This window comes from Euwallacea fornicatus, chromosome 16 (assembly GCF_040115645.1).
Source record: "Euwallacea fornicatus isolate EFF26 chromosome 16, ASM4011564v1, whole genome shotgun sequence".
Classification (NCBI taxonomy): domain Eukaryota; kingdom Metazoa; phylum Arthropoda; class Insecta; order Coleoptera; family Curculionidae; genus Euwallacea; species Euwallacea fornicatus.
Window position 1 is genome coordinate 3112591 of NC_089556.1, and position 20721 is coordinate 3133311.

The 20721-nt window shown below is 37.1% G+C and overlaps 6 protein-coding genes across 6 annotated transcripts; 2 read left to right on the forward strand and 4 right to left on the reverse strand.

Annotated features, from left to right (window-relative positions):
- Positions 1 to 1917: 1917 nt before the first annotated feature.
- LOC136343849 (uncharacterized) lies at positions 1918 to 4393 on the reverse strand. Its single transcript, XM_066290805.1, has 4 exons — positions 4250 to 4393; positions 2959 to 3078; positions 2666 to 2908; positions 1918 to 2609 (listed from the first exon to the last, which is right to left on the reverse strand). Exons 1-4 carry the CDS (start codon positions 4262 to 4264, stop codon positions 2034 to 2036), a joined length of 954 nt encoding a protein of 317 aa, XP_066146902.1. The 5' UTR covers positions 4265 to 4393; the 3' UTR covers positions 1918 to 2033.
- Positions 4394 to 7952: 3559 nt separating this feature from the next.
- LOC136343988 (adult-specific cuticular protein ACP-20-like) lies at positions 7953 to 8623 on the forward strand. The gene is made up of 3 exons (XM_066291017.1): positions 7953 to 8050; positions 8106 to 8195; positions 8251 to 8623. The coding sequence occupies exons 1-3, from the start codon at positions 8036 to 8038 to the stop codon at positions 8551 to 8553; spliced, it is 408 nt and encodes a 135-aa protein (XP_066147114.1). The 5' UTR covers positions 7953 to 8035; the 3' UTR covers positions 8554 to 8623.
- A 917-nt stretch (positions 8624 to 9540) lies between these two features.
- Positions 9541 to 10379, reverse strand: LOC136343989 (adult-specific cuticular protein ACP-20-like). Its single transcript, XM_066291018.1, has 4 exons — positions 10341 to 10379; positions 10184 to 10258; positions 9857 to 10130; positions 9541 to 9793 (listed from the first exon to the last, which is right to left on the reverse strand). Exons 1-4 carry the CDS (start codon positions 10350 to 10352, stop codon positions 9783 to 9785), a joined length of 372 nt encoding a protein of 123 aa, XP_066147115.1. The 5' UTR covers positions 10353 to 10379; the 3' UTR covers positions 9541 to 9782.
- Positions 10380 to 12343: 1964 nt separating this feature from the next.
- On the reverse strand, positions 12344 to 12916 carry LOC136343991 (cuticle protein 19-like). Its single transcript, XM_066291020.1, has 3 exons — positions 12847 to 12916; positions 12734 to 12790; positions 12344 to 12674 (listed from the first exon to the last, which is right to left on the reverse strand). The coding sequence occupies exons 1-3, from the start codon at positions 12859 to 12861 to the stop codon at positions 12408 to 12410; spliced, it is 339 nt and encodes a 112-aa protein (XP_066147117.1). The 5' UTR covers positions 12862 to 12916; the 3' UTR covers positions 12344 to 12407.
- A 2581-nt stretch (positions 12917 to 15497) lies between these two features.
- Positions 15498 to 16033, forward strand: LOC136343990 (cuticle protein 19-like). Its single transcript, XM_066291019.1, has 3 exons — positions 15498 to 15545; positions 15603 to 15665; positions 15714 to 16033. Exons 1-3 carry the CDS (start codon positions 15531 to 15533, stop codon positions 15978 to 15980), a joined length of 345 nt encoding a protein of 114 aa, XP_066147116.1. The 5' UTR covers positions 15498 to 15530; the 3' UTR covers positions 15981 to 16033.
- A 2687-nt stretch (positions 16034 to 18720) lies between these two features.
- Positions 18721 to 20007, reverse strand: LOC136343993 (cuticle protein 19-like). Its single transcript, XM_066291021.1, has 2 exons — positions 19174 to 20007; positions 18721 to 19123 (listed from the first exon to the last, which is right to left on the reverse strand). Exons 1-2 carry the CDS (start codon positions 19186 to 19188, stop codon positions 18779 to 18781), a joined length of 360 nt encoding a protein of 119 aa, XP_066147118.1. The 5' UTR covers positions 19189 to 20007; the 3' UTR covers positions 18721 to 18778.
- Positions 20008 to 20721: the final 714 nt, after the last annotated feature.

Genomic DNA, 20721 nt, shown 5'->3' on the forward strand with positions numbered 1-20721 from the left:
AGGGGGTTGAGGATCTAAAAAGTCCAAATAAGAGAACATGGGCCTAATAGAGCGTATGACGATGTAGAGCAAACGTATTTGGGGGTGTACTATCAGAGGTCTTTAAGAGTGACAAAGTAACGGTTTATTATTAATATTAATGGATCAATAATGAATTATTTAATGCATTTGTAATCAGGATGCGCCACTGTTTTTCTTTACTAGTTTATGTGCCTTGACGGGTGCTTTAGAGGATCCCGGATTTGCTATTTTATTACTTAAAAAAACAGCGGAATTTTAGATGAGCGGGCTGAGGTGGTACCTCGGAAAAGATCTTCATTCCGTTTTAAACCAATTAGTGTATATCTTCGAGCTCTTATCAAATATGCTACGTCAGCGAAAAAAATTTACGTTTTTAGGTTGATTTTTTAAAAGATCAGGGGCATACCATGATAGCCTTCTAGTCACACCATTTTTTTTTTTAATTTATAGGTCACCGTTTAAGGGCTATATGCATATATGCAACGCCAGTGATTTTTACTCATTGCCGTACTCTGAAAGCCATTTCTGAAGAACCCGTAACTGGGTCGGATCTCTCATATAAACGTGAAACGAAATTTTTCTTTACTGGTGATGCCATTAAAAATATGACTACTGCATGCCTTCTGTACACCGCTCATAACACATTTTTTGCCTCAATACCTTCTCAAAAACGATATCAGTGGGTAACCAGTTACTCACAATCTCAGAGGTACAGCGAGGACGTTTCCTTAGGCCCCTGTTATTTTGGGTAATATGAAAATGGACCTGCCTCCCGTGTTTTTCATTTCTTCAACCCATTGCCTAGAGTTAACTAGCAATTACCTATGAGACGCCACTGATTTTTACTTACCTTTATACCTTGCTTCTATAGGAATTTTAACTGGGTTCATATACGTCGGTTTTCAATTGCAGTGCAGAGCCTTCGATTCAATAGTTATGAAGGTGAATAACAGACTGAAAAGAAGAGCAAAAGAATAAAAACAGATTTACTCTGGCTGGCACTAGAAGGCACAATCGAAATAACAGTAATTAAAGCCTCCCTTTGGAACCTCACAGTCAACCTACCGAGGTGTTAAAAGGTTCCACTAAGAGTACTACTTGCGGTCTATAATTAAAACGACCGTGAAATAGTCTGTTAGGTGCCGTTATAGGTGCCCAAAATTTGTTTTTGTTTTGTACTGAAATTCGATATATTTAAGTATAGGAACAGGAACCCGTATTTTATATCTATGTAATCTCAAGAATGGAAAAAAATACGTCTTGATGCATGAAACGGTTTCTTAGGTACCATTGCAATATAAGTACCCACCGATAATTCCCCACAATATTGAATAGACTTATCGTACAAGAGAGTGTTTTCAGGGCAACCAGTGGTCACCTTGACTTTCTTGACCATTCTGGGCCTGTCGTGCCAAACGTAATTTATATTTGGTATTATTTAATTCCGTTTTAATTTGGAATATATTATGAAATTTGGGTCGAAAAAGAGCTAGTTCAGTTGCGAAGCACTGACTGCTTAAGTGCTCTTAATTAGGATCAAAAATGATCAAGTACAATCTCCGCTCTAATGCCCATCCTTAACCTCAGAATAATTAGGTTTTGTTCACGATCGTGACTTCAATGAATTTCCGTAGAAAAACTATTTTATGAGCATAATGTAAAGCTAATTGATTATGGTTACAATGCATTGTTTGCGGGCTGTAATGAGTATTGTGATCAGAGAATGGAATTATCCAATTTGTGTCATTTTTTCTTGGGTGCTATCCAAAAGAGAAAGGTCGAATGACGAGTGGAATTTAAGTACGAAAATTCCCCCAAAAAAAAAAAAAAAAAATCAAACAAGTCAGTTGGTCTTCCGTATTGGTGTCACATTCTGTTAATTTCATTATGCGGGACAGGAGAAATGAAACGTTTAATAATCAATAATTTACTTAACGATTAGTTACATATAGAATCACTCAGTCCTATTATTTCATAATGCATTATTTACATTACAGCAGCAATTTCCTGTCTTAATAAGCTACTTTCAGGTTATATTGAAGCGGCCTTGACTGCCATCCAGAATAATACCCGGAATGATCCAGAACCGCACTCCCTTTAGGGGTATTGTATCTCTGATCCTGAACGTAGGAGAAAGCCTTAGGGGCTCCAAATGCATGGCTTACTATTTGAGGTTGGTACTCTTTGTACACTGGCAGAGGTGCGGACACCTCTAGAGGTCCGGATACCTCTAGAGGTCCGGACACCTCTAGAGGTGCTTTATATTCTGGAAGAACGTATTGAGCAGCTTGGTATTCAGGTTGCAGATATTCCTGGCTCCAGTACTCTTCAGGCAAAGTTACTCCTTTATGGTAAATCGGAAGGTGTTCTGGATAAGAGTTGAGGTATTGCTCTTGGTGCTCTGGAACGTTGATCAGAAGATCGACCTTAGGGGCGTGGATATATTCTACTGGTTTAGTGTAGACATCTGCAACTACAGGCTTGAGGTTGGAATAATGTTCATAACCTCCGTCGTAACTTTTGAACGACACTGGTTCCTCGATTATTGGTTGAGGGGGTAAAGGAGCTGCTGGGACCGTCGCTGCGATCTAAATTGGGAAATTAGTTGTGGATCTTCCAGGATTTTTTTTGTTAATAATTTTACCTGATTCGTATCATGTTCGGCTCCGCCATGAACCTCCACGCTCACTCCGTGATGTCCAACTTTCTTTACAACAGCTCTGAAGCCATGATCATCAGCAATGTAGTCTACAGTCCTGGTAGAACCATCGGGTTCCAAAAGACTGTAGCTGCCTCTTACGGTACCATCTTTGTCCTTGGTTTCCCATTGGTTTTTATGGTCCCCGGTGTGTGGATCTGATACTCCGTATTCAAAGGCATAGGATTTCTGCATAGAATTCTGTGTTTATTTTATTCGGGAAGACTATATGAACTTACATAGTTGTTATATTTTTGGGCATATCCGCCTCCATAGCCCGAGTACAGGGAACCGAGTTCATAGCCTGGAACCAGGACAGAAGCGTAGGCTTGAAGGGCTCCAAAGGTGAGCAAAGTGATCTGGAAAATGGTGATTATGTTGGTTTTGTGTGAAATTGAACAAAGCACATTTAAGTAATTTGTACTCATAAAGAGAAAAATTAGCCTCATTTAATTTGTACAACTGGTGTTTTTATTCTCGCAGTTTTACTTAAATCTGTGGTCAGATTGAGTAGAAGATTTTCTTGCAAGAAATAGCTTAAGTGTGAGATTTTTAGCGTGTATGTCGGAGTAGATACGATGACTATGCAGTAAGTAATAAACTGCAATCAAATCTGCTTCACGGTCATTCTGCTTGTTACATAGAAACTCATAAAAACGCAAATTTTTTGAATATTTTTCTAGCGTTTCTGATATTCATACTACGCCCATGACTTTTATATACTTCTTTAGCGCAAGTTTTCGCCATAAATTCTAAAATTTCAAAGTAAAATTTAAGATACTGAGAGCCGGTCAGATCAATATATTGAGAAATATAATGTAAAATAACTGTATTTTTTAAAAACTTATTTCTCTTGGCGAATCACTGCACCGATTATATCCTTTCTGAGGCTCTTTAGCTCACAACTGTGTCCGCAATCCTTCAGATCTGAAATTAATTCGACAACAAACGGCTATTATGCTAATGCCTTTTAGGTATTTCTTTTGCCAAAAATTTTCTTTACAAATTCGAAAATTTCGAAATTAATGATAGACCAGAGGCGTGGTAAAAAAGAATCTGCAAGGGCAAAAATCGACGGAAAACTCGGCGTTCGTGTCTTCTTGAAGCTTAACTATGGCGTAGTTGTTGGTCTTTTTAAATCCCGAACATTTTAAAATTTAGTCTTGGGCAAAGGAAAATTGTAAGATAAATAAATAAAAAAAAGTATCAGTGAAATAATAAAAATAATATCGATTGAGTTGATCAATCGTTGTGTTACTGATCTGTGGAAATCTACTTCACACATAAGAAGGAAGGAAATTTCGCTTTAGAAATAAACATATTGAGGAATTTTACGGTAGAAAGTACCTTCTGATTGACAAAATCTTAGTGACGATAACACCGATAGATAGGTGAACGGTTGCAACGGTCAAGACGAAGGTGTAGTTGTTTTAAAAGATTTTCTAAAGGGCTTGTCCCATTAAAATGACCATCGTCATCACTGTAATCCAAACAACACTCGCAACCCAACGCACATATCAACATACTAACCAAATGCAACGACATTGCACCACCAACCAACACTATTCAAATTTTCACGGTATTGTGCAAGAACGAGGAGGTGAAATAGTACTGAGACCAAATCAGTGTCAGCTTATATATATCGTTTCTTGATAGAACAATAATGAATCAAATCTATCCCCAATTTGATAGTAAAGTCCTTCAGAACTTCGTTAACCGGATGGAGAGTTTGAGTCAAAATCGCACTAAAATGACTCAGTGTTTTCATGAAGGCAACGCGATTTAATTAGGGCGCGGTCGGATTTTTTGGTATTTAAGTCCGGTATTTGGGTGGGTTTTGCGGAATCGAGGGAAGCGTTCGCGTAGCGACAGTTTTGGGTCAGTTTGGTCAATGAAATTGGATAATTGAATGAAAGATGAAGTTTGAGTTGATTAACATCTTCAAGGTTGTCCATGAGAAACGGAATGAGACGATATTACTCTTTGCAAAAAAACGTATAGGCATTATACAGCAAGCACTCGATAACGTAAACACGCGATAATGCGAACAGGTTAAAGGTCAAGCGGAACGCGCGATTATGTAAAATGTGTACGCTCGATGACGTAAATAGTTCTTGACGATGCACGAAATAAAGTCAATGATAATAGGAAGAGCAAAAAAACAGTTTTTATTTAAAAATTTTAATATCTCCGTTGATTATGACTGTTAAAAAACCACTTGGATGGTTGGTAGTACAGCTCTGAAATGGTTCCACAAGCGCTTTGTCCTCGAGGTAGGACGATGAATTTGTTGTTCTACATATTCGCAATTTAAGGATCATTTAATTTGTAGTTAAAAATTTACTGAAAAAAAACAGAAACTTCTGATAAAAACGTTGATACTATTAGGTAATGCAACGAGTCATCCTGCAGAGCACCAACTGAGAAACGAGGATGGGTCGCATGAAATATTTTAAATCTATCGTAGTTTCAAAACAATTGATAATTAAAAATTAAATATATTACACAAAAACTCATGTATACATTTAATGATATTGCAAACAAAAACGAATAAGGCCATTTTTACAAATATAAAAAAAAATAATAATAAATTATGCTGGACAAAAGATTGAAATACTTCATAAATTCCATTATAATTAATATAAAATTCTAAATATACTAATATTTTGTGGCATAACTCTTCGAGTAGATAACAGCCTGACATCGACGGTATATAGAATCGATTAAATTTTCACAAATGGACATCGGAATCTTCACCCATTCTTCCTGCAGAATTCTCTACACCTCATCTCGATTCGACACATTCCCGTCTCGAATTTGCCCCACACAATCGCACTGAATGACTGATAATGCCCCTACAAATAACAACACTACACTGTGTTCCATACTTTTGCTCAACAAAAAAATTGTTTTTACCAACGACTTTTTTAAAAACAACATTCCTAAACCAAACATAGAGTAATTTAGGAACATACCTTTACCTTATCAACAAACTTTGAAGACGAAAACAAGAATGATCACCGAGAAAATGTTGTTTCGAAAAATATTCCATACTTTGGTCCACAACTCTACATGCTTACCAATGTAACTCCATTAATTCAACCCATGGACCAGAACGTAATGACACTCACCAAACTATATTACCGATAATTTATACTTTCCTCTGTCTTTTCAAAGAATTCTGAAGTCTTATCAACGAATCCTGGAAATATATCTGAGGCTGTACAACAGGTAATACTGCGAGAAGCCATTTAAAAACGTTGGAATGATCTCTTTTGTACGAATGATCAAGATGAGGATGATGTTCCAGTGTCGATGTCTGTGTTAGTTCCTTATTGGATGTTCTTGATTTATTGAACATAGTGAACCCCATCATTGTTTCCACTCCACCTAACATTAATTTAGGGACCAAGATCAGCTGTCGAATAATGTTGGTAAGGAGGAAGCTATAGATGATGAGGACGATGAGGACGTTCTCATCGAAGTTAGAAGTGGAGTAACTGACGTGCAAACTATACAAGTTTTTAACGAAGCTTTAGATTGGGCTGAAAGAAAGGAAGTATCATACACGGATATTATAGTTCTTTGTAAATTACACGCTTTGTAAGGCAATGCTAAACCCCAATTTACGCAGACTAAAATTGCAGATTATTTTTATTCTATTTTAAAATACTTATCACTATTAGAACATTTGTTTAACACATATATATATGTTTTAAATCTTTCCTTAATAAATCGTTCAGTATGTAAAGCTCATGTAAGCACTTCGATTATATGAACCACCCTTGGCTCGAACCAATTTACATTATCGAGCGTCTTCTATATTTTAATGAATGGTGTATCCGTCTCGTTGATCTCGAAAGGTTACCCCACGTTTTTTGGAAAATTTGATCAGAGCAAATCTGAACTAACTTCAATTCGTTTCAATTAACTAAAAGCATGCAGTTCTATCTCCTCGGATCCCCCAAGACTTTCTCCCCCAAAACGTGCCTCTAATCGTTGAATTGATCATTCGCAAGTTTACCTGAATATTTCTTATATCATGGAGCAAGCTGGTGCAAGTGAGCAGGTAACGCTCGAGTACGGCTTAAGCCTCATTTGCGCAATCAGGCCTTAATTTCCCTTAAAAACATACGATTTTTTTCTAGGACAGGTTGAGTGTTATTTATCAATTTTCAAAGGAAAAAAATCTTAGTTCTTAGGCGTCTGAAGCAGGAGTTATAACTTTTTCATGTTTTCGTTTGTGCTTTCGGATTTGTTTTTTTTTACTGGCTTGCAGTGACTTGTTTTTTAATTATACAATGTGTAGGGAATATTTGGACCTGTTTATTTTAAAATCTATTTCATCTCTAGCTGGAAGCACGATTGTTGAGAAATTATAGCTTTTGCTCTGGGAGTCGTGCTCCATCTGAGAACGTCTCCATGACCAAGTAAATCGCGATCGAACATATTAGATCTGCAGAGAGAATTCATGGCCATCAAAATGTAAAAAATCTCCTCTAATTCATCTCTAGCAGGACGCATGGTCGTTTAAATACCGTCACCTATGTACTCAAATTGGAGTGCGATCTAAAAATGTCTCAATTACTCAGCAAATCAGCATTTAAAATATTCTATTCCTAGAGAACATTCGGAGCGATTTAAGCTATAGAAAAAGCCGTTTGCATGTGTAAGTTGCCATTGGTAATGGGTGAATGGTAATTTCCACGTGGGGTAAAAAATTTGTGTTTAAAGGACATTTTTAATTTTGAGAAAAGTCCAAGTGAATTTTTTTAGCTCGAATAATTTTCTTTTTCTAATTTATACAGTGACTAAACCCGACAAATAAACGATTCAAGCTGTGTTAAATTATATAGCACCTCTGCCTAAAATACGTCACTTGGATTGCGCTGAAAAAGCTTTAATAACGTTTTTAGGCCAAATCTTAAACGAATATTCTCTCGCCTAAATATATGAAATATAATCAAAAAGCCGCAAATTCCAACGCAAATTCTGTTTTTTCCTTCGATTGTGATTTGTTCCGCAGAGCCTTAATTGAAAATCACGCAAATATTAGTGTTGATTGACATTTTGTCCTTTATACAGGTCATTTTACAGCTCTAATGATTGGATCACTAGTGCGTAAACCTTTTAGGCTTGAAACTTGAAATAATAACTGTTAGCACACATGAAGTTATGTAAGTGGTCTTACTAAGTATCTCAATTTGGCTTTTTTTGCTTTAGCACATACACATGAGATTTGGCAAGTTTTTAGTATAAAAGTAAACACCCCGTGTGCTGTGGACATCAGTCAGCATTTAGCTCCTTCACTGCATTATGAGCCCTTTGCAAGTAAATAGAAAAACAAAATCTCCACTCCGAGAGTACTTACATATTACCGTTTCAGGCCTTCCTGTTTGTCTTCGTCGCAACCAACGCAGTACTGGCCCAGTACTTCCATTCGAGTCACGATCAAGGCCATCAGGCAGATTACCATGTAAGTACCCATTTGTGACATATTGAAGCTTTGGATCCAGAATGTCCTCTTGCAGACGGTTCCTCATTACCAATTCGAATATGGCGTCAACGACCCCTATAGCGATGACATGAAGTCCCAACAAGAATATCGGGAGCACGACCATGTACGAGGAGGTTATTCCCTGAAGGAACCTGATGGTACTCGAAGGATTGTAGAGTACGTCGCAGGGCCGCATTCGGGATTCCACGCTGTTGTCAGAAGAGTGGGCCACGCCCAGCATCCTGCGGTATATGGTAAACACGGACATTATCAAGGAGGAATTGGGGGGACTAGTTATGCGGGGGTCACGCATTGGGGGCACGGATCCGGACGATAAAGTTTTGAGATATAAAGTTTGTTCGTGTTGATTGTATATATTTTTCCCAATTAAATGAATATTAATATGCGATTAAGATATGTTTAATTTGGTCTACATTTGGCGAAAATGAAAGTAAACCTCTTAAGGTCTGTGTATTTAAATGAAGGTGTAATATATTGGTAGGCCGACCAATTTGGCTTGTTAATGAGGAAAAATGTTCGCAAACTAGATACATTTTTTATTTTACAGGTAGTTGGAGCTGAGGTAAATTAGCAAATTATGTAGGATTGATATTGAAACTGGAATGGTAAATATCTTTGAAGAAGAGTGGAAGATTTGAGCCCTTAGTTGTTTGGTTTACGTTGGCAAAATTGGGATACACAAGTTAGGATAAATAATTTTATATATATTGTAAGCTATCTCTATCCAATGGTTTAACTCTGATGTTCATCTACCAGAGTAGGACAAGACGATGCTACTTCTTATAAAAGAGAGCAATCAAAAGACTCACACATAACAGCCGAAGTTTTCTCTTCATTCGTCGCCTCAGATTGCAGAAGACCATCTCAGAAGATCAATTTCAATTCTTATTTTTTCTTTACTTGACTCTAAAATTGATTGAGGCATTGCAGAAAAAAATCCACCTTTGAAGGTATTGTAAATACAACGTTCCTGTATTTTTTTAAAGGTGCGTTTCGCCTCAGATTTGGTTGTAATTGGGATTTTGTAAGGCTCTTGTGGTTTTAAAAATTAAAGGGGAGCATAGGTAGTCCCTGAACTGCAAATAGGCCCTAAGTAAGATGTAGGAAGGACAGAGTTTCTGAACTGTAAATGGAACCACTTTAGGAATATTAGAATTCAGAAAGTAGATATTGAAAAATTTTATTTTTCCCAGATAACTAATGACTAACCCGGTTTGATGTCCTCAAAGTTCTACCATTTTTATTTTAGTAATCGTCCAGTAATTTTTCATAATGTCAGAGGAGCATAGTCGTTGAAAATTAAACAGGAAATCTTATAGTTCCTAATAGACGCATCCTACACCACTGACTTTAATATAGAATAATGGAGCTCTTAGAATTCCCCCATTTTTTATAACTGCAAGAGTCAGTTTTCATAGAGCCAGGGATTTATGGTCCCGGGATTTAACATTGATGTATCCATAGGGGTAGCTTATCGAGAGTCTCCCAATTTCCTTTTATGTATTTGCCCTTAATATCTAACACAACTAACTACTCGCGATCTTATCACTCATTCCCTATCAATAAAAACAAAACCGACCAGTCACATTTTTATTAAAACTCAAACCAAACAATCTAACCAGATCCATGTCCCCAATGCATAACTCCGAACCAGCTGTGACCTCCATGGCCATGATGGTGGTGTCCAGGATGGTGGGCATGTCCTTCGCGCCTTACTGTGGCCCTGAATCCCCCATGTTTATCAGCGACATATTCCACTATCCGTTTGGTTCCGTCGGGTTCGTGAACTGTGTAGTGACCTTTAACCTTATCATGATCACGATATTCTTCATGGGTCTTGTGGTCCTTGGTATGAGGATCGTGCACTCCATATTTGAAGTGGTAGTGAGGTACCTAGGAGTAAGTTTGAGATTAGTGGATGCAGGATTGATTCGACGGTTCTTTACTTGGTGGTGGTGATGGTGATGATGGTGGGGATCAGCTAGAGCTCCAATAATTGCTGTAACAAGGAAAGATAGTACCTAAAAGTAGGTATATTTCTTAGAAAGTGATTCTAGACGTAGTCTAGAAGTCGTGCATGTTGGTATTGTTTCATTAACTTACAAAGGAGTTCATGTTTGAATACGTACTGTATTTTCGACTGGTTAGTTACAAACTACTTTCCTCCCATATCTCCCAATCTTATATATCTTTCCCTTACTCTCTTTTGCACTATTCTAACTATTTCGGCAAAAACGATGTACTTAAATATTTAGGTAACAATGTGACAAAATTTACATAAAATAAGGCCAAAAAGAAATCAATTATAGGCTTTGGAAGTTATACGGTCGATAAGCACATACTCGCATAATCTTATTGCTTTTTAATCAGCCATAAGAATCGATACTCGTAATCTTCTTTTTGCCAATCATTCTTTAGCTAGTTTTAACCGAATTAGTTGCCAACTATGTCGTTTGAAAACCACAATTTTAATGCAAACAGTTATTTTAACAATTAGAATTGCATAAAACCCATTTCAGAAAGGCAGGCCACTTTCCTCGATAGGACTATTTAACAAAGCTAGACTTCGCATTTTGGCAAATTTTTGGGGATTTTGAGAATTTTAATATTATGAGAAACTTGCAGAAAGATCACGGACTCCATACTAAAGACCGCGCGCTCACCGCAATCCACCAATAATGCCCTTTTATGTAGTCGCTTAAGAATTATTTAGTTCTGTGAAACGAGAGGGGCTCTACTGGTCCGCGGGGCGAAGCCCCGCAATGTGGCACCAGTTAGGCAAAGAGCCATTTCTTAATGAGTTCCATTCATGATTTTTTCAGAGTTTGGTGTAAGATGCAGAAATTATTGAACTGAAATTTGAGCTTACCCAAGTTGCTCCCTATCAGTTACGAAATAAAGACAACTGCCTTCGATTCAAAACTAGTTAAGAAATTAAATCCGCTTCGTGGAGGTCCGAAAAGTAATTGTTTTCAGTTTTTGCGAGGCTCCTAAAATGGTAAAACTGTTCTTCACAAATGCAATTCTTTAAGTTTCATACGAAAGAAAACATTTAAGAGATAGAGTTTTGCCTCTAAAGGCACAGTTTCTTGAGATGGGCATAGAGCATCTGGAGCAAACAAAATAGTATCTCAAACTTACAAGCATCCTTGTGAAACAAAAAGACATAAACAAAAATTGTTTAGAACTTAGTGAAAGCTCTCGAACTTAGATATGTCTGCATCGTGTAGTGCTTGCCTGATATTTATTGTCCCTTGGAGGAGAATCGAGGCATTTGGCATTAAGAGAACGGATCCATAAAAGACATTCAGGAACCTTCTGCCTAGAAAATATGTCTGCTCTCATGGAAATGATAAATTCTCATCCAATTTGGAAGAGTTCCACAATTCAAATACTATTACATTAATACATATGAAAGTTTGCAAGGATCAGGAAATAGGCTTTATTCAATCATGTGATGAATACGTGCTGGATTTGCAAAAGCACCAAGTCCGCCATTTTTTTTACTATAAATTAAAAAAAAAAGTTTAATAATTTGCATAGTGCTGACTCAACATTACCTAAAATGACACACTTTATTCCCATTCGATCAATTTCGTTTGGTGATAGTTTTCGAGATATCAACGGGTTGGATGTTTTGGAGACACCCGGTACAAGCATAAGTTTAATTTTTCACGCAGAAATTTCAATTATTTTGAGAAAAAAGTAGAAGCTGAAGTATAATTTTCGCATGCAGTTCTGCAAACTTGTGCATGCAAGCAATAGAAAAATACCATCGGATACGTTCCAAAATCTCATTTAACAAAATGTCTTGTACGTCCAAAAAGTTGGGGATTTTGGAATTCTCTGATGATTCCATTCAAAACGCCAAAGTTTCGAATTTGTTTCAACGGATTCAATCGACTCCCCGAATTTAAGAGGTGAAAGGGGTTTTGCTGTAACCAGTAAATTTTCGTTCCTTTTCTGAAGATTTTAAAGCGAGCCCCCAAAAAATGATCGCAAAACCCATCTTCTTAAATAGAATGACCATTCAGCATGTTACATTCATAAACTCCATCTGGATCTTGTGATGGCAATGACATCTCACCCCGTGTTAACAAAAGACATTATTCAAATCAAAGGTTTATTCCTCTCATTATTTGTACTAATACAGAAGCAAGAGAACCGTTTTTATTTCCCAGAACCATGTCCCCAATGAGGGTCTTTCACCCAACTCTCGGCACCATGAGGATGTTTGGCGTGCCCTTCGCGTCTGACATGGGCGCGGAAGCCCTCATGCTTATCCGAATGGTAGTCCACGTGCCTCTTAGTATGATCGGGAGAGTCCAGCCAGTAGTGACCTTCAACATGATCATGGTGGCGCTTCTCATCTTGTTCCTTGTGATCATGGGTGTGAGGGTCGTGAACACCGTATTTGTAGTGGTAATGAGGGACGAACTATAAACGAACAAGTTGTAATGTCAAGGAATTGGGGGGCGAGTTTTGGATGATCTTACGTGGTGATGATGGTGAGCCAAAGCAGCGGTGAAGACCACGGCGAAGAAAACGAGAATCTGAATTGATTTAAATAACATAACTTGGTATGTCAGATTTTCAAAAATATACTCACCGTGAAGCTGTTCATCTTGAATCTGTTAGTATATGATCGGCAGTGCGTTCAATTGTGAACTGACTCCTTCTCTCAACAATATAACTTATATAGTTAACGGATGACTTAAAAAGGAGTTATGTGCCATTTCCTAATAATGCGTTCATAAAGATCATATTGAAAAAAGAAATATTTGTGGCTAATATTTCGGCATTGCTTTATTATTAATGTACCTGTTTTATATAAGCAATCAATGCATATGTAATAAGCCATGGCAAGCAATTAAGTCGCTAAATGTATCAGAGAAGAGAAAAACAGTTAGAGGTGCCTCTCAAAGATAATGGAAGACTGCGGTAAATTCGTTAACGAGACTAAACCACAGAGAATATTTGGGTTGCCATTATTTTTCCTTCATACTTTTTATTGATTGATTGATTAATTCTGTTTACAAGGAATGCTCTGTAGGAGCTTTGCAATTATGCACTCTTTTAGGCAAAAATTGTCTTTGCGAAAGTAATTTTTCAAGGATTTTAGTGAAAAAACATCAGCATTATTGATTTCTTGATCAAACCTCTTCTGGAAATCTGAGATCAGCTAAAGCTAGTGCCTCTGAATAAATGCGAAAATTATGATGAGATTATTTCAATGAATAATTATATTGAGCTAGTTTCGTTGGCAGATATTTGTTTACCCATAAAATCAATTCTGACGTTCCTTTCTTTCAGTCACAGTGTCATGAATATAAATTTCATAAATCCAGTTTCTGGGGATAAAACCAAAGACTCTGGCAACGTTGCGCTGTGCATTCGTCGAAAATCTTGCTGTCCCGGCGGGTACCAAGTCACAGTAAGCAGTATGAAACATCGCCTGCCATTAAACGCAAAGTTGCCACTTTTATAGTTTTTCTTCAGAATTAGTCGTTCGGTTAGGTATAAAAGGGTAGATACGAGGTGCGGAAAGTTCGTATAAAATTGAAACAGAAAATTCATTTAAGATTTAATCAAGTAATTCAGTTTTTCCTCTTCGAAATAATTTTCCTGAGACACAATACACTTGCGCCATCTTCGTTTCCACTGCCGGAAAACTTTCATCTCCAGAACAACAAGCGTGTAGGGTGACATGCTGTGAAGACTGGATGGAAGCTGAAAAGGGTGGTGAATTTCTCGATAGGGTAATTACCGGAGGTGAGTCTTGGTCTTATAAATTTGAAGTGGAACTCAAATCACACATCAAGAAAAGGAAACAAGCTGGAGAGCTAAGGACGAAAAAGTCGTGAAAATCAAGATCGAATGTCAAAATAATGTTGATGTTTTTTTTTCGATTTTCAGAAAATCATCTACCAAGAATTCGTACTTCCAGACCAGACTGTTAATGAAAACTTCGATATTCATGTCCTCAGACGCCTCAAAGCTCGTCTGGCTCGAATTCGACCGAATTTGGCCCAAGGGAGGCGGCGGATTCTCCGTCACGACAGTGCCGCTGCACACACTTCCCTAGTTGTGCATGAGTTTTTGACCTCAAATTCCATTTCAACGACGGAACACCTCCCCTTTTTCCCTTTTTTTTTACTTTACCCCCTTTTACTCACCAGATTTGAAACCATGTGACTTTTTTCTATTTCCTAAATGCGAGATGGTGCTTCGGGGGCGACGTCTGGGTGATGTGGAGGCCATCAAAGCTGATACAAGGGAATTGAAAAACCTCAAAACAGAGGACTTCTAAAAGGCTTTCCAGCAGTGGAAACGAAGATGATGCAAGTGTGTTGTGTCTCAGGGAGATTATTTTGAAGGGGATGAAATTGAATTACCTGATTAAATGTTAAATACATTTTTTGTTTCATTTTTACACGAACTTTCCGGGCAAACCTCGTATAATATGTAATGATTGTACCGAAATTTTAACCATATTTGAACCCATTAGCGACTTTTTTAGTTTTCATGGGTATTTAAAGAGGCCTTGAAAAACCCATCAAAATCGTGAAAAATACTGTGTAGACGAGGAATGAACCTGTCTTGCCATTGCAAAAGTATTCATTTACGAACAAATACCAACAATTGCTGGCTCATTGAGGTCAAATCATAATTTAGATTAATCATGAATCATGTCTTTTTTACATTAAAGATCAGTTTTGGCGTGGAAGGTATTTACTCTTTTTTGGAATTTTTACATTAAAGATTGAGAACTGCTGATTAAATTTACATAAAGTATCGTGACGAACTAGTTGAGCTAATTTTAGGGTAATTTAGTTAGATTATCATATTCCAGTACAAATACATAACTGTAAACGGGGATCTCAGAGTAGTTGTCAAAAGTTTCCTTGTAATTGTCTCTCTGAGCATGGAAACAAATTCAAAGATGGTATTTCATAGATCTTAAGTGATACTGTGATGATATCTGCCTCGAATCATTTCATGGATTATTTATCATCTCAAGTTTCCTAATTTTGATGCATTTGAGTTTCGATGAGACGCCTAGATTGTGAACTTGCCTTTCCATCCTGGTTGTATTAATATCACCTGGTGTTCTTACTATTATTACAAGAACTTAAAGCTTAGCTATTGCAAAAGAACAAAATACGTCAGTTTCGGTAATGATAATGCCCTCGGCGTCAAACTTTTTAGTTCGTCCATAAATATATATAAGTGATATTCTTGAGTGCACAAATCAGTTCAGAACGTAACGCACTGTCGACCGATATATTCACAATGAATAGCTTCATGGTATCTGCTCTAAATCGTTTCTTTAATAATAGCAAAATGTAACATTTCCTATTATAGGTACTCGCCTTCTTCGCTGTAGCCCTAAGTGCTGCCCTGGCCCATCACCACCACGAACATCACGTAAGTTAAACGCTTCACCGTGATAAATTTCCTAATAACGTTCACCAGTTCGTTCCTCATTACCACTACAAATATGGAGTTCACGACCCCCACACCCATGACCATAAGGAACAGGACGAGAAGCGCGAGCATGACCATGTCGAAGGTCACTATTGGCTTGACTCACCTGATGGTACCAAGAGACACGTGGACTATCATTCTGACAAACACGAAGGCTTCCGTGCTCATGTGAGACGTGAAGGACATGCCAAACATCCACATGGTGGTGAAAGTTGGGTTAAAGACCCCCACTGGGGTCACGGCTCTGGAAAATAAAGAGTTGGGATTGTTATAAGTGTAAATGCCTGGAAAAATATATACATGTTTTGTTTAAAGAGGGTTTTTGCTTGCTCGTGGGGGCAATGGGGAAAATGTTGAGGAAACCAACGTGAGTTCTTTAACTACTCCAAAAGTGGAAATTCGCTTAAATTTCCCTATGCATGGAGAATCCATTATGGCGATATATTTTTTACTGTTCGTCATCGAAGCTCTTGCAGCAAGTGATGAGGACTCAACGAGGGGTCAAAACGTGCCTATACTGTCATCATGCAGGCATAGGTGTCGACTGAACATCACTTGAAACATACGGGGTGACTCAAAAAAATCTGAACCCTACGCATTTTCGAATGTTTGGGCTGACCTTTAAACCCTAAGGTTATTCCATATGGTAAAATCTATTCCGTTTTTCATATTTTTGGAAATATCGATAGTTTGAAATGTAGCACTTCTTGCAATTTAGACAGTAATAACTTCCAATTGGTTTGATTGAGGGTAAAATGGATCCGATTGTAGTTAAAAAATATTCCCATCTTTTGATCTAAATATAAATTTTCACATTTGCATAAAGAAAAAAATTGTTTGACCGATGTAAATTTTTGTGTTACGAATTACCTTAAAAACCATTTTGGCATAACTAAAAACGAAAAGTTTCATATTTCAAACATGGATATTTCCAAAATAGGCGGAATTGAGAATAGGGCGGGGTACACGAAATGTAAAAATTTGAAGGTAAATCCAAAAATGTGAAAGTATTTAGAGGGTTGATTTAAGGCTAAGGAAAATCCTAGTGCTCTTTCTTGAGCCATCTTGTATATTTAACAGTATGTTCAGAACATATCTGTTCCTTCATCTTACGACTTGCGTATTTAAACCGTTATTCTGTCTTTGGGAAAATTAGAAGATAATAGTTATTAACTAAAATTTGGGATATCTGGGAACATATACAGGGTGAGTCGGGAGGATCGTGCCAAACTTCAGGAGCGTGTTGTACATGAAAAATAAATGTAAAAAAACTCAAATGTTGTTATCCGATTTTCGTTTGTTTACAAGTTATAGCGTAAATAAAATTTTTTAACTAGGATTCTATTTACCGTAAACGTACCTTTCCTGGACGTTGGATTGGTCGTGGTGACCCTATTAGTTGGCCTCCAAGGTCTCCAGACCTCACACCACTAGACTATTGTTTGTGGGGTTGATTTAAAACTGAAGTGTATACAGTAAAAGTGGACACTCAAGATGCACTAATTCAACGCATTAGAAATGCTGCAGCTGCTATTAAAGAAAGATATGAAGCAATCAGGAGCGCAACGAATGCTCTTCATAGACAAAGCCGAAAATGTTTATAAGTTAATGGCAATATTTTTGAACATTTACTATGATATTCAAACGTTAATTTATGGAATTTCTTATGAAATTTATAATTTTTTAAAATTCTATGTTTTAATTTTATTTACGCTATAACTTGTAAACAAACGAAAATCGGATGACAACATTTGAGTTTTTTTACATTTATTTTTCATGTACAACACGCTCCTGAAGTTTGGCACGATCCTCCCGACTCACCCTGTACATGTATATACATATACATCCATTGTTACAATAGGGAGCAAAAGTTACATAATAGAAATGGAGTTATCAGAAATCCGTTAAAATAAAGATGTTTTTTTCTTTAATCTGAAACATACATATGTAAAATTTATTTATGTGCTTTTGAACAATGACCATTGACGAAACTAATACATAAATTTTGCTTCTCTAGTTGGAGTGACGTAACAGTGATAATACGAAATAGGAAGTGATGTTAATTTTTGCCAATTTTGAAAAAAGTGTAAATATCTCGAAACCCTTGATATTTTCATTAATGCTACTTTTTCATTTTCTGACCTCTCAAGGATTAGCCTTCCACCAGACAAAGTTTTGCCGAAGGTTTACGGGACTCCTCGTATTTACTAAATAAATTAACATCTAGGGTATTAAATAGTCATTTCTCTTCCTTCTGTTAACATACCACTTTTCTACCCTCACTCTCCGAAAACTCTAAAAAAAATCCCATTTCAGTTCGTCCTATTAAACTGAATTCTCTTCTTTACAGATGGTCAAATTTGATCATTCAATTATTTACTTTCCAGTTATTTTCCAGGAAATTGAAAAATGGAACTCGACATACATATACGTAATGCGCTTTTCAGTCTTTTAGGCTTTAACTCATTCTGGCAACAACCTGATTTTCTCTTTGAATGATATCAGCGAATTGAATGAGGATCTTAAAGGTTTTCGTAAGGATTGGGAGATAAGATTTTTTTTTACACTGGATAATAATTAACCGTTGTGATGGGGGTCTGCTAATATAACGCCATAAAGGGTCAAGTAAAAGAGAAGATAAAGGGTTAATTCCATCAACAATCGTAAAATGCTTTGAATCCTCGTACTCTTCTTAATTTTTTTTTGGTTTTCATAAAAAGGCCCTCTGCCGTAAATTCGATGAACAACAACACTTTTCCTGAAATCGCGCAAAATTTCATCAGAAGTCAAAATTGTAGATCTGCTTTTGTATTCTCACGCTGCAGGGAAAACTTACAAATTAAGTTCAAAATGGCCATCCCACGTATGGCTCTAGCAATTTGGAGAAATTAAATTTCCATTAGCTGTTATGCCTCACAAAATGTCCCGTGGCGTCTTTCCTTAAGATCGATTAGGGTAACATCCAGCAACCAAATCATTTAGTATAAAATGTCCTTTATTACCAACAAACTCCTACCTAAATTCAAGTACAAAAAAGGAAGTAAACTAACAAATTATCTGCCGGAACCATGTCCCCAATGGGGATCCTTCACCCAACTTTCCGCACCATGTGGGTGCTTGGCGTGTCCTTCACGTCTCACATGAGCATCGAACCCGTGGTGCTTGTCGGAATGGTAGTCTACGTGCCTGTGCGTACCATCAGGCTCATCCAGGAAGTAGTGTCCTTCAACATGATGATGGTGGCGTTTCTCGTCTTGTTCTTTATGATCGTGGGTATGGGGAGCGTGTACCCCGTATTCGTAGTGGTAATGCGGATGGTGATGGTGATGGTGGTGGTGGTGGTGATCGTCTGGGCGGGCTAGGGTCGCCGCTATGGTGACAGCCACGCATACGAAAAACTGAAAGAAAATCGTTTAAACCTATTGAAAATGGGGAGGTGGGTACTTACCAGAAAGGTTTTCATGTCGAATCGATAAGAATAAGATCGGATTTGTGCCTGGTTGCGAACTGATTTGCATAGGCGAGGATTCAACTTTTATAGTGGCAAAATTAGTTAAAAAGTTATTATCACTGTAAAGTACAATTTACCAATAATGCGTTTAAAAATAAAATGATTAAAAAAGAAATGTTTGTGGAGAGTGTTTCAACAACTGCATTATTGTAATTTTACTTACTTTACCAAAATAATTACACGGCGATTGGCAGTGTGGCTATAGTGGTCCGTTTATACTAAACGCATCAACAAGCATAATTTTTTTCCAATTTGGTCTTAAACCATACTGTTATGTACGATCTATCAATAATAGTCATTCCGTGCATAACAATCTGATAAAGCACGATCCCGATCAAATTGCGAATAAAAAATTTTCCCATCGGCATTACTTTTGATTAGAAATTATTAAACATTCCTCCAGAGCAACAGCGTAATTGAATACTGATCTATTCATAAAGCATAAAAATGATTTTTTGCAAAATGGAAAATTTTTAAATATTGCCCCATTTTCACAGCTAATATACCACATAGCAAGTAGATAAAAGGAGTATTTGCCTAATCGGTTTGTACATTTTAACGCATGACCGCAGGCGGGACTGCGGTTCGGATTTTATTACATTTTTTTTTGCTTATCTAGTTAACTAAAAAGATTTTCGAAATATTTTCTAATATTTGGGTCAATGGCTGAGACAAAAATTGCTATTTATACAACCACTTATGTAAAGTTAAAACGATCGAGAGATTATTCCTTCCTGAGTTAGAATTTGGACTCTGCGTACGATCCTGATCAGGGAAGTCCGCGAGTTCGGTACCTCATTCTTGACGTGGGTGGACCGAAAATATGCCAAAAATCCTTCTCCATCTCCATGGGCAAAAAAACCAAGAAAACAAGAAATGCCGTCACCAGTTATTGCCAAATGTATGACGTTCCGGAACTGCCAATTGCTCGACGAAAGTAGTCAAATTACTGTAATTTAATTACGAACTTAGTTTAATTAAGCCGAGAAGGTCACTGGGCTGCTCGAACGCAGTCTCCAGATGATACTTAAAAATGAGTTATTTTTGGACAATTTTCAAAATTCGGGACAATAATCTGTGCGCGATGACGTCGTGTATAAATGTGAATTTTTCCAAATCTAAAATTAAAAGGAATTGCTGCGGCATGGCGTCATTCCAATGCGGATATTTGAATTTGACTCGAATTTTTAATTTTTGGGGATATATTTACCGAACTCGGGCAGGCTCTCACTGCCACATGGGAAACACTCCATAAGAACCGAAATTCCTAATTCAATAGCTTGCCCCAAGGGCACATTTTTTGAGCGAAAACGGTGTTTTCCCTAACTAGTTAGGGAAGAAAAATTCGATTCAGATTAAGCGATCCCAAGTTCCTGTAGCTACGCTTTCTTTAGTGAAAAAATTACTCTACTTGAAAATTTAATTAATTAAAGTAGGTACATGAATCTGTTACTTTAAAATGGGCATTAAAAAAACCCTGAGGGT

Coding starts and splice junctions, on each gene's coding strand:
- LOC136343991 (XM_066291020.1), bottom strand. Junction 12,675..12,733: donor TGGCTCACCATCATCACCAC/GTAAGATCATCC, acceptor GTTCGTTTATAG/TTCGTCCCTCATTACCACTA.
- LOC136343988 (XM_066291017.1), top strand. Junction 8,196..8,250: donor GCCATCAGGCAGATTACCAT/GTAAGTACCCAT, acceptor GTCCTCTTGCAG/ACGGTTCCTCATTACCAATT.
- LOC136343989 (XM_066291018.1), bottom strand. Junction 10,131..10,183: donor ATCACCATCACCACCACCAA/GTAAAGAACCGT, acceptor ACTTACTCCTAG/GTACCTCACTACCACTTCAA.
- LOC136343849 (XM_066290805.1), bottom strand. Junction 2,909..2,958: donor CCCAAAAATATAACAACTAT/GTAAGTTCATAT, acceptor AATTCTATGCAG/AAATCCTATGCCTTTGAATA. Junction 2,610..2,665: donor CCGAACATGATACGAATCAG/GTAAAATTATTA, acceptor TTCCCAATTTAG/ATCGCAGCGACGGTCCCAGC.
- LOC136343990 (XM_066291019.1), top strand. Junction 15,666..15,713: donor ATCACCACCACGAACATCAC/GTAAGTTAAACG, acceptor AACGTTCACCAG/TTCGTTCCTCATTACCACTA.